The sequence below is a fragment of the Oncorhynchus keta genome, chromosome 19, assembly GCF_023373465.1.
Source record: "Oncorhynchus keta strain PuntledgeMale-10-30-2019 chromosome 19, Oket_V2, whole genome shotgun sequence".
Classification (NCBI taxonomy): Eukaryota; Metazoa; Chordata; class Actinopteri; order Salmoniformes; family Salmonidae; genus Oncorhynchus; species Oncorhynchus keta.
The window spans coordinates 28478931-28494394 of NC_068439.1; the positions used below are offsets into that span (position 1 = coordinate 28478931).

The window sequence follows — 15464 nt, forward strand, 5'->3', positions numbered from 1 at the left end:
AGCATACAAGACCCCCCTTGTGCTGTGCTCACTTCAAAAGGTGGAACAGCAGTCCTTTGTAGGCAAAGTGTCTGTCTGGATTTATAGTCCTTTCAATACCACTGGGAACTGTTGAATCATGTGAAATGCCTCAAGGTCTTAAATGCTAGAAAGAGGCCAGAGTTCCTATTTGAGTTGGATGAAAGCTCAAAATGTGCTTTTGTCATCGTCCCCCAGTTGTCTTGAACTCAGATGCCGTTCTGCGGCCAGTTAAACAGCCAATGTTAAAGGTTTTTTTTTTAAACCACAGAAGGGACCCTTCTTGAGCCCACGGTCCACTGAACAGGCTAACAGTTTTCTAAACCACCTTCTGTAATGTTTATTTCCAACAGCCTTTTACAGATCATCTCTTCATATGGCAAGGATCAAAAAGGATTTGCCAATAGATTATAAACTTGTCAGGACTGCTAGCTAAGCTTTAAGTGATGATCAGTCCAGTCAAAGCCACTGTACATATAACATCACTGTGGCCAATGGCCTTGAGCATTTCTAATGCAACGTCATGGCAGTAGCCAAGGGGCTAGAATTTGAGCACCACCCCTAGACTTCACGATGCGTCCATGAATGACAGAACACTTGGTCAATCACGGTACAACACACATGCATTTCGACACAAGAACAAAGACCATGGTTGTAGCTTTCTTTACATTGTTTGAAAATAGATTTTAATGGCAAATTATTTCACAAAAGTGGGGCTTTGCCCTGAATGACAGAATGTACCTGTTAAGTTCAACTTCAAGGAGTCCCCCAGTTTTGTCAGGACAAAAAACATTCATGCGGAAGTTTCACAAAGCTACGATAGATGTTTTAGCATTTATGTGCAATTTGTCAACAGACCTCCAGGTCTAAGTTAAGCTGGAATCTAATTAGTTGACTAACTGATTGTTATATTTATTGATGAAATGCACAGCAGGTTGGTTGCAGGTTGAGACAAAGTCCCACACAATTGAACAGTTAGTCAACCAACGATTTCACACATTCTGAACAGGTCTCCTAACAATGTCCCGATGCAACCGATAAGCAGTGACAAGCCAGGGAAACACCTTGGTGTACAGATGGGGCCTCATCCAACTTGGTTGGTGTACCAAGACCTGAGAATGAAAAAAGTATTGCTTTAGTGGCTTAAACAATGTATCATATATAGACATTGAAGGTGACATTCTGATCTCAGTCCCATATCCGCATGTTTCATCCAACAGTCACATTTTAAGAGGTATCGATCATAGATCAGAAAAGGTCGATAATGATGAGTTGCCTCTTGTGCTTAAGACATACCTTAAAACCCTGGAATAGGGCCATATAACCATGGAAGTGTAGTGTGTCAGTGCCGGTCACGTCACCCAGAGCCAGTTGCAAGAACTGCAAATGAAAGTGTATTCATATTACGGCGAGGGACTGGCTTTGAGCCAAGTCCAATATCAGCACGAGCCATAAGCAGTATCATTGATCAAAGCACCATGCCCGTCAAAGACCATCCAGAAAACACAAGTAGTACATACCTAGTGACCCCTACACCCATCAAAACCCAGATTGGTGCATGTCCAAGCAGTGTTGAGGCACACCTGTACCTCCATACCTGCAGAGAGACATTAGAGAAACTCAGCAGTGCACAAGTTTCAGTAGCCACCTAAAAGCAGGATTGTGAAACTATGCAACAGTAGTGTAAAGTCACAATTTAATCTGTATGACAGTAGAGTGACTAACTCAGGCACAGAGAGGCCAGGACAGTCAAAGACTCCCTATTTATCTGGCATACACTTGGAGAACCAGAGGCTACAGGCAAAGCCCGGGTCCTTAGGATAGCATGCCACCATGGGGACCAGGCATTGAACACAAGGGGCTTACCAGCCATTCAATCCCACACTGATGGGGCCATCACACCTCCAATAGGCACAATAACTGATGAGAAACAAAGTGACAGTCAAGCTCTGCCCAATTCAGTGCCAAAGCTTTGAGGATGTTTACAGCAAAACACATTAGTCAATAGACATGGCTCAGAAGTTGAGTACTAAGGCGTTCTCATTATCAAGGCACTCCTCTCAGTGAGGGCAAGTGCCATTACAGCCAGAATTTGAATTACCTTTAGAATGTCCACTGGTTAATTTTCAATCCCACTGGTCTGTGCAACGGTTGTACACCTGTAGAAAGCATAGACAATTAGTCAAGGTAAAAGCTACACATTATCAGCAGTCAAAACCCATATAACAAACAATGCAAAGTCTTGGCTCAGACAAGTACAATAAAGTTCAACAGCGAGGTATCATAAGTGAGGGCTAGTCGCAGGCCACGAACACATTGCTAGACACCTGAATTACCTCCCATCAGAATGTCCACTACTTCATTCTCATCCAGGTCTTTGAAGTCCCCGCAGATTGAAATTGTAATCCTGTATAGAGAATTAGAAATTTACAATCAGGCAAAAACAGTAGTCTAAATCCTACATTAACTTGAATTTAGTCAACAACAAATCTTGGCTCAGACGAGTACTAAGAGGTTCTCAGCATAGAGGCACTCCTCTAAGTGAGGGCAAGTGTGTCATCACAGCCAGAATGAGGGTCGATGGGTGAATCTTTAAAACAACGAGAATGTATGTACCTTCTGCATAACCATTTGACCATCATCCACGTCTAGGGTTTGTTCAGAAGATAATGGACCTAGAGCATAGGGAAGGAAGCAAGCCAATTAGAAGTCTTACTCCGTCGTGACTAACACTTTCTAGGAACAACTGTACATGGAATGTCCTTCCCCTTAATGTTGCGGTGTCAGTTATTGTCGAACTGCACAGCGACCGTCGGTGAAAGTAATGTTTTTGGCATCCTGTTGACCGAGTCTGCTACAAATGAGCAGGAACGGCTTCGATAGGTGCCTGTGTTTATAGAGTGGTTGAACAGATTCCAGCTCTGTGATTAGCCATATTGGCCAAGTAGGGTTGATCGTATGACTTAAAGTGTACCTAAAAATAAATTGTAAAAACCTCGGTACGCTCAGGAACATTAAGCATACCGTTAACAAGCGGTGTAGACTTACGCTGTACAAAATGGAATACAACTAAAAATAAAAAACGGCCAATACTCCAAAAAAAGTTACTGATAATTTACAACGTAAAGATCTCCGTTCAAATATTTGCTGTTGAAAGATTCAGCCGGAATAGTGAGGAATCTGCATTGTTAAGGGCCGCGTGCAGTAGCGCCACGTGGAAACTGGCATAGTCAACTAACAATAAAACGTCTCGAGTAAGGTACATGTGCCTGAAATAGCACAGATTTACGATTAACATATGCTTTACCACAAGGTTGACAAATCCATAGTTAAACTTAGCAAACTAGCTATATAAGCAACTAGGTCACAAGAAAGTGCAGGTCCCGCCGGAAGTTAACTAGTTAGCTTAGCTAGGTACCGGTGGCAAAATATCAGAAACTGCTTTCTAACATTCACGTGGCTACACGTCTCTCAAAACATGTGATATTAGCAAATAAAAGATCCTTCACTCATACATATAAAACAGACACGCCGAGTGATGATTCGTTCGAGTGTGACTTACCACCGCTGTTACTTAGCTGGAATTGAAGAGATTGATAATGCGCTGTCGGTTGCTTTATATAGTGTGGGACAACCTGGCGATTGGTCCACATATGTCACATGGACGAGATGTATGATGGGATATGAGGTTCCCTCTCAACGATAGACCGCTATCTAAGCTATTTAATGTGGCATAAATTAGATAGCTAATGCATGCATTGGCTACTGATATAAAAGTTCGAACAAATAATAAACAAATAATACAACGAACATAGACAGGTTAAAAGAAAATTGAACAGCCAACCAGAAATGTGAGGTTTGAAGAGATGCAAACAAACTAAAAACATTTTCACTTGAAGCTTTTGCTAATTTATTGCGCCTGGCCAATGCAGTTCTGACCAAGACAAGAGGTTGATTGTACTATTTTAGGTCAGTGGGATAAACGTCTCATTTTCAATGATTTTCAAATAGATATGTTGGCCTGTGGGCCATATATGCAATCGAGGTGTATATTATTTTGGTAGGCGAATAGTGTTGAAGGTATTTGCTTTAATCAATGCTGTAAGGAAAGCCTAAGTGAAAACTAGATTTCAAATGAGCAAAGTCAACAACACAACAAACTGATGTGCCAACGGCAACAACAAAAAAACGGTCTCGGCATTTCAGCACCATGGACAGTTCCATGACTGCTGGGACCACTGTTTTAATTGAAAAGCCAGGAATGAATAGCCTTTCGAGCGACCATATTCAACACATGCAATAGTCTACCATGTAATGCGCATCACAATTCGTGCACAGCACATGAAATGGTTTAGCATACAGCTCATGCTATGCCGTCATGACCATGTCAAGTCATTAAGCAATTTATAGATGGACCAGGCATAGGCTCCATGGCATTTCACACCAGTTTGAGAGTCGGATAACAGAGTGCCTTATCATGTGCTATCTAACTATATTTTTACGCTTTATAGGCCTCATCAGAAACACGTAAGATTCATACTTTCTTTATCGAAATGACGCTTTGTAGCATTGGCCCATAGGCTAGACTAAATTAAAATAAAGCAATAGAATTGTCATAACATAAAGTGACGTTGTTTTCTTTTTATGGTGGTGTTCTGAAGCAATAGGCCCTATAATAAATCCCGTGCATAGGTAGCCTATCACATGACTGCAGCACTATCGCCCTTTGCTCGCTGGCACTCTCATCTCTGTCTGACCAGAAGGCAGTAGGCAGCAGCAGTCACTGGCTTTGTAAACACAACGTGCTGCGCTGCTTTGTTTCGGAACCGCCACCATTCTGGGTCTATCTCTAGCCATGCCATGGATATTTTGTGGCAATATCAATTCAGGATAATTTTGCTAGGAGACTCGACCGTAGGGAAATCATCTTTGCTGAAGCGGTTTACAGATGGAATTTACAGCGATGTAGCGGATCCAACGGTCGGTGTTGATTTTTATGCCCGTTCGCTAGACATCGAGCCAGGGATTAAAATCAAGCTTCAACTGTGGGACACGGCTGGACAGGAACGATTTAGGTGAGATATAGACAATTCATGTTATACTAGGCTTATATATATACAAATATATATATTTGTTATCAATAATATTTTGACAAGATCAACTGATTAATTATTTCCATCAGTATAAATTAGCCTATATGGATCAAATAACTAAAACGCCTCAGCCTTCACAATATCTATTGTGGTCGGTTTACCATTTTGGCGAATAACAGTTGAGAAAAATAATAGTTTATTATTAGAGAAACGAGGAACGAGGTCAGTCATCGTCAGTCATTTTTTTTACGGTACGACTGCAATAACTGAGGCCGTTACTTCAATCTCCATCATAAAAACAGTCATTAAATTGTGTCGTATCATCAGTTGGATTTATTCACCGATGATGGGCAAAAACCTCGCCTTGATACTGTTTTGTGTAATACACAAATATCCTGTTTTAATACAATGATAAGACGGTTTTGATGCCTGTCTTTGGATGGGTGACAGTCAAATCCGGTTATTCTGCAAGTGTGGTTTGTTACTGCTGAGATGGCCTGTGAAGCAGCGAGGCATGGCTCTCTCTGTTACATACATGTAGTAATGTGCCTTTATGTAGCCTAGTCTGCCATGCCTAGGCACATACAGTATCCATCCAGGAGCCAGTGTAACTTGTAGTTGAAAAAAATATGTTAACAACATAATTCATTCCCCAGTCTCAAATACTATTCCTCTAAGAGCATTAGAACTGTGTTTGTAGACTGCTCTCAGATCTCCTTTTCCTCTTGAAGCTGAACCCGGATGTCTCTGACAGAATATTATGGAAGAAAGACTGTTTTCCCATAAGAGGTTCACAGTACACACCTAAAAGAGATTCTCAGTGGCATGAAAGAACTGTCTCTACAGGTGTGTACAGTTATCATTCCTTAGTTAGTAAGCCAAAATGAATGTCTTTCCCTGGACCTGCAAGGAGTCACGGATCTTGTTACGCTGTTTTGCCAACTCCTATATGTTTGTTGTCATGCTATGAGTGTAGTTTTGTTTAGGGTTACACTGAGATTCAAGTCAGCATTGTTTAAATTCACATTTTACTATGGATCAGAGCTGAATTGTAACATCTCCTATTCTCCATCTTCCAGGTCCATCACCACTTCCTACTACCGTAACTCAGTGGGCGGGCTCCTCGTGTTTGACCTGACCAATCACAAGACCTTCGACCACGTGAGGGAGTGGCACAAGGAAGTGAGCGAGCACATCCTGCCGCACAACATGGTCTACATCCTGATTGGCCACAAAAGCGACCTTAACAAGGACCGGAAGGTGACGCAGGACGAGGCTGAGCAGCTGGCGGCGGAGATGGGGATACGCTATGTGGAGACGTCGGCTAAGTGCAACAGCAACGTGGACCGGGCCTTCCAGCTGCTCAGCAGGGACATCTATGAGCTGATGAAGATGGGGCAGATCACCACGAGGGACGGATGGGATGGGGTGAAGAGTGGCCTCACTACCAGGGTCCTGTACCCGGGCGATGAGGACATTGAGGTGGAGCCGAGGGAGAAGAGTTGCAACTGCTGAGAGACTGACCCTCGATCCCTGACCTCTGACCTCATCAAGGGTAATGTTCATTACGCACCAAACGGAAGAAAACGGATTGGAACAGAGAGGGACTACCTGGAATTGTCCATTAAGAAACGCAAATGTATCTTTTTCGTTGCGAATCGTTCTGGAACGTGTTCCGATGCGTTCCCTAATAAACACGACTCATGTCTCCACTGTTGTTCCCCCTCTCTTATCTCCACAAGTATCTCACATCATCTCACAGTTTAGTCAGTTTCCCATTGAAACTAAGCCATGGTCTAAAGTAAGGCCCTTGTCCTGTCACGTGTGCACGTGTCACCATATGCCTAGTGTAGCTAGCCTGCCTTTCCTCTCTGTATCAGTTCCTCCAGAGGTCAGGATGGGGCTGTTTTCTGATGGGATTGTGGGATACACATCCTGAAGTACACATCTTGATGTGACAAACGCTTCTCTACAAACACAAAAGTCTGAGTCTTTAGGCCAAACACCAGAGTAAATCCTTGCAGTGGAATAGCATCATACATGTACATGCTAAACCTACACAGTTTAACATCACCTGGGTAGCATTGGGCCCAGTTAGGTAAGGCAGACACAGAGGCTGCATTTACAGAGGCAGCCCAATCCTGATATTTTGCCCAATTATTGTTCTTTTAACCATTGAGAAGAGATCTTTTGACAATTTGGGCTGCTTGTGTAAACGCAGCCCGAGACACCTGCGTGACAGCGATCAGGCCTTGGGGTATTCCAGTATGTATTCTATTCCTTCCTGGCAGCATCCTTTTCCTTCCTGGCAGCATCCTTTTCCTTCCTGGCAGCATCATTTTCCTTCCTGGCAGCATCCTTTTCCTTCCTGGCAGCATCCTTTTCCTTCCTGGCAGCATCCTTTTCCTTCCTGGCAGCATCCTTTTCCTTCCTGGCAGCATCCTTTTCCTTCCTGGATGCCCTTTGCTGCCACAGGAGTTATTGGATTCTTAAGCAGGCAAGGTCTTGACTGGTGGACAATGCATTATTGTGATCTGGCATCACTCCCATTACATTGTTGTGGGTTGACTCTGGTCTCCTGTGTGTGTGTGTGTGTGTGTGTGTGTGTGTGTGTGTGTGTGTGTGTGTGTGTGTGTGTGTGTGTGTGTGTGTGTGTGTGTGTGTGTGTGTGTGTGTGTGTGTGTGTGTGTGTGTGTGTGTGTGTGTTTGCATGTGTGTGCTGTTGCTCTGCCTGCAGTCCCCTGAGACTGTACATCATGTCCGGTATGGTCAGTGGTATAAAAAGTATCCAATCATCATTCTTGAGTAAAAGTAAAAATATCTTAATAGAAAATGACTCAAGTAAAAGTGAAAGTCACCCAGTAAAATACTACTTGAGTAAAAGTCTAAAAGTATTTTGTTTTAAACATACTTAAAAAGTAAATGTAATTGCAAATATATACTTAAGTATCAAAAGTAAAAGTATTCAGAATTTCAAATTGCTTATATTAAGCAAACCAGGTGGCACACGACAGCACGCAGACATACTTTACAAACAAAGAATGTATGTTTAGTGACCAGGGCAGGGTGGCCTAGTGGTTAGAGTTTTGGACTAGTAACTGGAAGGTTGCAAGTTCAAACCCCTGAGCTGACAAGGTACAAATCTGTCGTTCTGCCCCTGAACAGGCAGTTAACCCACTGTTCCTAGGCCGTCATTGAAAATAAGAATTTGTTCTTAACTGACTTGCCTGGTTAAATAAAGGTAAAATAAAAATTAATTAATTAATAAGTGTGTGAATTGGACCATTTTCCTGTCCTGCTAAGCATTCAAAATGTAACCCGTACTTTTGGGTATCAGGGAAAATGTATGGACTAAAAAAGTACATTATTTTCTTTAGGAATGTAGTAAAGTAAAAGTAGTCAAAAATATAAATAGTAAAGTAAAGTACAGATCCCCTCCCCCCAAAAACGACTTAAGTATTACTTTAAAGTATTTTTTACTTAAGTACTTTACATTACCCCACTGGCTATGGTTACCTCTGGTGTTAAAAGGTCAATGATAATAGGCAGGGAGAATAAACTGTACTCTATATGAGTCACCACCACCACCCCTCCTCTGTTCATATGGTCCTGTAGACTGCTAATCTATGTAATTGCACACAACCCAAATCTTGTTCATGTTGCATCATGTTGTGATCTTCCTACATCAGAGCAGATGTTTTCTATTTTTTTTTTTTTTTTTTACATATCTATCATTTGTAGAACATTGCTGAAGCCACAAACCCTTTTAATGGTCTTTGCATTTGTATATGTCATATTAAAAAACAAAAACAAACCTTCCAAGGTGGGCCTTCAAGGGGGAAAACCACCCCAAACAACATCCCAAACAACATCCCAAACAACATTTAACTGGAAAGAGGTACTGGCTGATGCCGATTCTTTAAGACTTTAAGACGGCCCAAATTGATTAAATGTGGGGCTTTTGTGACCGTAATACTAATTTAAGGGTTTTTTGGCTTTTTACAGGGTTTCCCAAACTCGGTCCTCGGACCCCAAGCGGTGCACGGTTTGGTTTTTACCCTAAAAATACACAGCTGATTCAAATGATCAAAGCTTGATTATTAGTTGATTATTTGAATCAGCTGTGTAGTTCTAGGGTAAAAGCCAAAGCGTGCACCCCTTGGACTCCCGAATACTGAGTTTGGGAAACTCTGTGTTATTACATTGTCTGGTTTAGAACATGACTTTTCAGACCCTAATGGCCTCCATGCTCCATCAGAATGGTTCCAATATCAAGACAGACATAATCTTGCCATGCCTATAGGCCCTTTCGGTCTGCAGAGAGGCACAGGAAGATAACTCTCTAGTTTCCCTAGACTACTACCTCTATACTGCAAACCTCAGTGCAGATAACAGTTGACCTGAGACTTGGCTGTAGACTGGTGTTACCATGGCTCAGGGTCTAGATAACAGCTCACTTTGCTTGGTCCCTCCTCCCTTCCTTCCCCTCAGCTCACCTTGTCCATCTCCACACCCTGCACACTCTGTAGATGGCAGGAGAGACATTGTGCATTCAGCAAATGTGACTTTATGTGATATTGTGTTCTATGTTGGTTTTGTGTCCAGTGGTTATTGGGCAAGGCACAGGAGCATATGGGCAGTATCATGGTCATGCGACTTGACTTGTTGAAAGGAATGTCTAAGTAACTAATCTTTTGGGAGTTTTTTCATACATACTGGTAAACACCTTGCAAAGCCTCAGCATACAATTTCTTGACAAAAAATATGTCTTGCCTCTTTCTTTACAAAGTCTGATGCAAATGTAGTTTAGTTGTTCCCACACTCATAAATGTTTACCCTGTTTATAATTATGTTGTGGCCGCTGTCTGTTTGGTCATCACAATTCAACTCCTTTTGAAAAGCAGAAAATATTTTCATTCTAAGCCACAAAGGGAGTTAGAGACAAACCATGTTCCTTACTGTATGTAGTGCTGCCTTTTTTCAGCTTGCTGTGTCATTTCTAACAGGGTTTATTTTGTACAGCTGTATTTTTTATGCTTATAATAATGATCAAATGTGCTGTGATATAGCTGCTTGTCATTGAATGCAACCTATTCCTGAGCACTGACTTTGATAAGGATTCTTATTGACTGTATTGTTACATCAGATAGGAAGAAAACAGGAATTAGGAAGCTGTGGTGCTGATGATGCCCGACGATGGTCTATAAACAAGGTGTATCTAGAGAAAGGCCCCTGTCACTGAGATGGAGCACAAGCTATATTCAACAGCCTATTCAGGCTAAATTGACATGAAAGAAGAGATTGAGCTTGGATCTTGACACGTTGCCAGTATAACTAGAAATGTTTAGATTTTAGAGCAGAAAATTGAAAATAATTGATGCTTTGGAAAGTGTTCAGTTGATTATAAATGGTGGCCATTTTCATTTTTACATTTACATTTAAGTCATTTAGCAGACGCTCTTATCCAGAGCGACTTACAAATTGGTGCATTCACCTTATGACATTCATTGTGATGATAGTTATATCATAATAGTGTAATCTGAATACCAATTGACAAAACAATCTAATTAAATTAGTAGTATCCAACAGGTCCTTGAAAGTACAACAACATATGACATATCACTAATGCATTTTACTTGCAAATTCTCTTTTTGGGGAGTCTTACAACTAGACACAGCAACACAGCAGCACAGTTGATACTTCTATTTAGCCTCTGACTGAGTCCAATCACAGATCACAGCTTGACAAAATAAATGTTATTTATTTTCTATTCTAAATGTTCTGTGCAAGGTACTCACTCTACTGTTAAAGGGTATTCAATCAATAAACAATATTATGTCCATGGTGCCATATTGATTGACCATCTCCATGCTAGGGTTGTGACGCCCTCTTTGGGTAACAACAGAACTGCATACCTGACCCACTCATCTGTATCACAGTGCAAATAAATGACTACACTCCAACTGAAAAACATACAACTGTGTATGGTAATAATATTGGTGTGCTTTCATTTTCATAAGCCTCTGTTGAAAATCACAACTGTTAGTTGGCATAAATGATCAATAACTAATCAATAACAGATTAATATCACTTGTGAAAATGAAGCTGTTCACTGATATTGCTTTCACTTTTACCCCCCGCTCCTGTCCAAGCTCACCTGTAGAAACCATATATAGACTTATGGTAGAAACACATGTGGTCCTTAAAGACTCATCTGGAGGGAAGAAATGCAGATACACACATGCTAAATGAGCAAATTCATTTGAATGATTGTGCTTATTTTATATGTGGTGAAAAGTCAAATAAATATGATGTTAAATGAAAGAAAGACCTGATGGATTTATATGATCAGATCTTTTTAAAGATCTTTAATGAAAGTGATGGTGAAGGTACATTTTGTAAGGGAAGGGTCAGAGAGTACACAATTGTTACCAGGAGGAAAATGTGCAAGGGTCATGCTTTTACAATTTCAGTCAGGGGAAGGTTTAGTATTTTGTAATCGATTAAATGTTATATTGATCACTGTTTGAGAATGAGTTGCTTATCATATCTCGATGTGTGCTTGATGCTGTCCCTCATCCCTGATTCTCTGCTGGGCGTGCAATATCAAGTGGATAAGAGCGTCTGCTAAATGACTTAAATGTAAATGTAAATGTAAGTGCTCCTAGTATGGTCTCAATCAAATAATCCATAGCCTGCCGTGCCTTTAGAAAGTATTCATACCCCTCGAATTATTCCACATTTTGTTGTGTTACAGCCTGATTTCAACATGGATTCAAAAAAAATATCTCACCCATCTATACACAATACCCCATAATAACAAACTGGAAACATGCTTTTAGAAATTTTAGCAAATATATTGGATAGAAAATACAGAAATATCTCATTTAAACAAGTATTAACACCCCTGGGTCAATACTTTGTAGAAGCACCTTTGGCAGCGATTACGGCTGTGAGTATTTGTGGGTAAGTCTCTAAGAGCTTTCCACACCTGCTTGAATTGATTCAAGCTCTGTCAAATTGTTTTTTGATCATTGCTAGACAACCATTTTCAATTATGCCATAGATTTTCAAGTAGATTTAAGTCAAAACCGTAAATTGTCCACTCAGCAACTCCAGTGTAGATTTGGCCATGTGTTTTAGGTTATTGTCCTGCTGAAACGTGAATGAATCTCCCAGTGTCTGGTGGAAAGCAGATGAAGCAAGTTTTCCTCTAGAATTTTGCCTGTGCTTAGCTCCATTATGTTTATTTTTATCCTGAAAAACGTCCTAGTCCTTAACGATTACAAGCATACCCATAACATGATGCAGCCACCACTATGCTTGAAAATATGGAGAGTGGTACACAGTAATGTGTTGTATTGTATTTTCCCCAAACATAACACTTTGTATTCAGGACAAAAAGTGAATTGCTTGGCCAATTTTTTTGCAGTTGTAAACTATAGAAAGCAGGTGCAGAAGGTGAGTTTAATGATAAGAAAGGCAGATAAACAAAACAGGAGATCTGTAGTGAATGTGACCAAAACCAATACTCCTGATGACTAAGGCTACTGAGGGCTAAATAAAGGGAGATTAATCAAGGCAATGATGAGGTGCAGGTGTGCGTATTGATGGTTTCCAGGACCAGTGGTCAGTATACCGGCGAAGTCAAGCGCTAGAGCGGGGGAGTGGGAGTAGGCGTGACAGCAGTGCCTTGTCTCAAACAGGATGCATGTTTCGGAATATTTTTTATTCTGAATAGGCTTCCTTCTTTCACTCTATCAATGAAGTTAGTATTGTGGAGTAACTACAATGTTGTCGATCCATCCTCAGTTTTCTCCTATCACATTCATTAAACTCTGTAACTGTTTTAAAGTCACCATTGGCCTCATGGTGAAATCCCTGAGTGGTCTCTTTCCTCTCTGGCAACTGAGTTAGGAAGGACGTCTGTATATTTGCAGTGACTGGGTGTGTTGAGACACCATCCAAAGTTGAATTAAAAAACGTCACCATGCTCAAAGGGATATTGTCTGGGTTTTTTAAAATGTTCTTTTTTCACATCTACCAATCAGTGCCCTTCTTTGCGAGACATTGGAAAACCTCCCTGGTCTTTGTGGTTGAATCTGTGTTTGAAATTCACTGCTCGAAATGAGGGATCTCACAGATAATTGTATATGTACAGAGATGAGGTACAGAGATGAGGTACAGAGATGAGGTAGTCATTTAAAAATCATGTTAAACACAATTATTGCACATAGAGCGATACCATGCAACTTATTATGTGAATTGTTAAGCACATTTTTACTCCTGAACTTATTTAGGCTTGCCATAACAAAGGGGTTGAATACTTATTGACTCAAGACATTTCAAATGTCCTTTTTAATTCATTTATAAAGATTCCAAAAAACATAATTCCACTTTGACATTATGGGGTATTGTGTGTAGGTCAGTGACATAAAAAATAATGCATAGGCTATCCCAATCATGAGGCCTGGCCTGCTCTGCTCTTGCTGAGGTAAACCGTTTTGTGCTGCCTAACCCATGGATGTGCTGTGTACGGTGGCACTTCAGTAGGCGAGTCAAAAGCTTCTTCTGAAAATATGTTTTTATATGTCAGAAAATGTAATATTTGTGTAAGCGGACTAGGCCTACTGATGTCCTGTTCAGTTTGAGAGAGAGAGAGAGCAAAGATGAGAAAGAGGACCAGAGGTAAGCTTGCTACTGCTATAATTGATTTGAGTAAAATATATATTTATTTGCCCATAACGAAGCTATTTATTGACCTCACAATAAGCAATATAACTTAATGTACTGTATATACTTTGAAGTGGCAGCTGTGAAAATGGACAGCACCTGGCTGCTGAAATTTGACAATTTGGAGAAGGTCTAATTCGGATAAACTGTCTTTCTTTTCATTTGACTTTAGGCTACTAACAACAAGAGGGCTTTGTGTTGGAGCCTATTTCTTCCTATTCAAGAAATAAGAGGTAGGCCTACCTGTTTGACAGATTAAATGATAGTCTACTATCCATAGACTTTGTCAGCCAATTCCTTCAATCACCATGCACTCCTTAAGTATCTCAGCGTCAGTGAAGGGCTTGGTGTGTTAAGTTAAAAAAAAAGGGCTCAAATTAAGGGGGTATGTGAGGGTGTGAGAGTATTGTGGCTCTCAGAAATGGACATGCCATAAAGCAATCTATAATGACGCTTTAGTCGGCAATGATTTGTGCTAGAAACAAGCTGTAAAATGCCGGGAAAGACTCTGATGCATTTGGGATTTATTTGTTCCCCTTTTGACATTCATAGGCTGCGGTACAACCAACTATAGCCGAGGAGACAAAAAATGTGTCATACCCTGATCTGGTTCACCTGTCCTTGTGATTGTTCCCACCCCCTCCAGGGGTCGCTTATTATTCCCGGTGTATATATCCCTGTGTTTCCTGTCTCTCTGTTCATCTTCTTTGCCAAGTCAACCAGTGGTTTTCCTTGGCCTATTTTTCCCCAGTCTCTGTTTGTTTCTAGTCCCCCTGGTTTTGACCCTTGTCTGTCCTGACTCCGAACCCGCCTGTCTGACCACTCTGCCTGTTCCCTTGTACTGTTTTGTACTCGGATCTCGAGACTGCCTATCGTCCGTTACTGTTTGGACTCTCACGTGGTTTATGAACTCTCGCCTGTCCCAGACCTGCCTTTACCTACTCCCTTTGTTCTAATAAATATTGGAGCTCTACCATCTGCCTCCTGTGCCTGCATTTGGGTCTCGTCTTGTGCCCTTTATAAAATGTACTTTGCGAAGGAAGTAATGTGTGATTCTGTCACTTTCATTTGAGGTTCAACATTTCAACAGGCAATTAAACTACATACTAAGTCAGTCAGGAGCAAACCAGGTAGCCTAAGAAGGAACGAAAATGAATTATTTAGGCTATATTATTATTATTTCAAGGCTATAGCCTGCCATTTAAGAAACAAATTGTGACTTATTTGTGACAAGCTACAGGCTGGCAGGAGCAATCAGCATTTCAAAAACACATCAACAATAGCACTTCAACAACATGCCTATAAATGTCGCATTTAGGCTGAATAAAAGGAAAATATGCCTTATTAAGCTACACAGTCATTCTACAGTGCATTGGAATTCACTTTCAGGAACACGAGTTTGACTAGTCTTTGGTATGAGGATCATGCGGTAAACTATGCATGCCTAGTTTGTTAATTTAGCCCAGCTCTTATATTCCCATGCCCTAATCACAGTAAACACGTATATTCTGTAACAACAATATCCTTGAATAAAATAGAATACATTTGAAAATGATAATTTCCCCCAAAATATGTTTTGTAAGTGCATATACACAAAGTACTGAGTAATGTGTCTGAATA

General features: G+C 40.8%; 1 protein-coding gene, 1 long non-coding RNA gene and 3 other non-coding genes across 5 annotated transcripts; 1 reads left to right on the forward strand and 4 right to left on the reverse strand.

Annotated features, from left to right (window-relative positions):
- Positions 1-667: 667 nt before the first annotated feature.
- On the reverse strand, positions 668-3653 carry LOC118398042 (uncharacterized). Its single transcript, XR_004828551.2, has 8 exons — positions 3581-3653; positions 2635-2693; positions 2355-2425; positions 2120-2177; positions 1885-1938; positions 1539-1615; positions 1315-1398; positions 668-1130 (listed from the first exon to the last, which is right to left on the reverse strand). It is a non-coding gene; the product is annotated as an uncharacterized LOC118398042 (long non-coding RNA).
- Positions 1199-1271, reverse strand: LOC118398910 (small nucleolar RNA SNORD99). Its single transcript, XR_004828731.1, has one exon. It is a non-coding gene; the product is annotated as a small nucleolar RNA SNORD99 (small nucleolar RNA).
- On the reverse strand, positions 2509-2588 carry LOC118398896 (small nucleolar RNA SNORD103/SNORD85). The gene has a single exon (XR_004828717.1). It is a non-coding gene; the product is annotated as a small nucleolar RNA SNORD103/SNORD85 (small nucleolar RNA).
- Positions 2774-2909, reverse strand: LOC118398897 (small nucleolar RNA SNORA16B/SNORA16A family). The gene has a single exon (XR_004828718.1). It is a non-coding gene; the product is annotated as a small nucleolar RNA SNORA16B/SNORA16A family (small nucleolar RNA).
- A 1060-nt stretch (positions 3654-4713) lies between the features above and the next one.
- On the forward strand, positions 4714-12970 carry LOC118397730 (ras-related protein Rab-39B-like). The gene is made up of 2 exons (XM_035792627.2): positions 4714-5093; positions 6191-12970. Exons 1-2 carry the CDS (start codon positions 4879-4881, stop codon positions 6624-6626), a joined length of 651 nt encoding a protein of 216 aa, XP_035648520.1. The 5' UTR covers positions 4714-4878; the 3' UTR covers positions 6627-12970.
- Positions 12971-15464: the final 2494 nt, after the last annotated feature.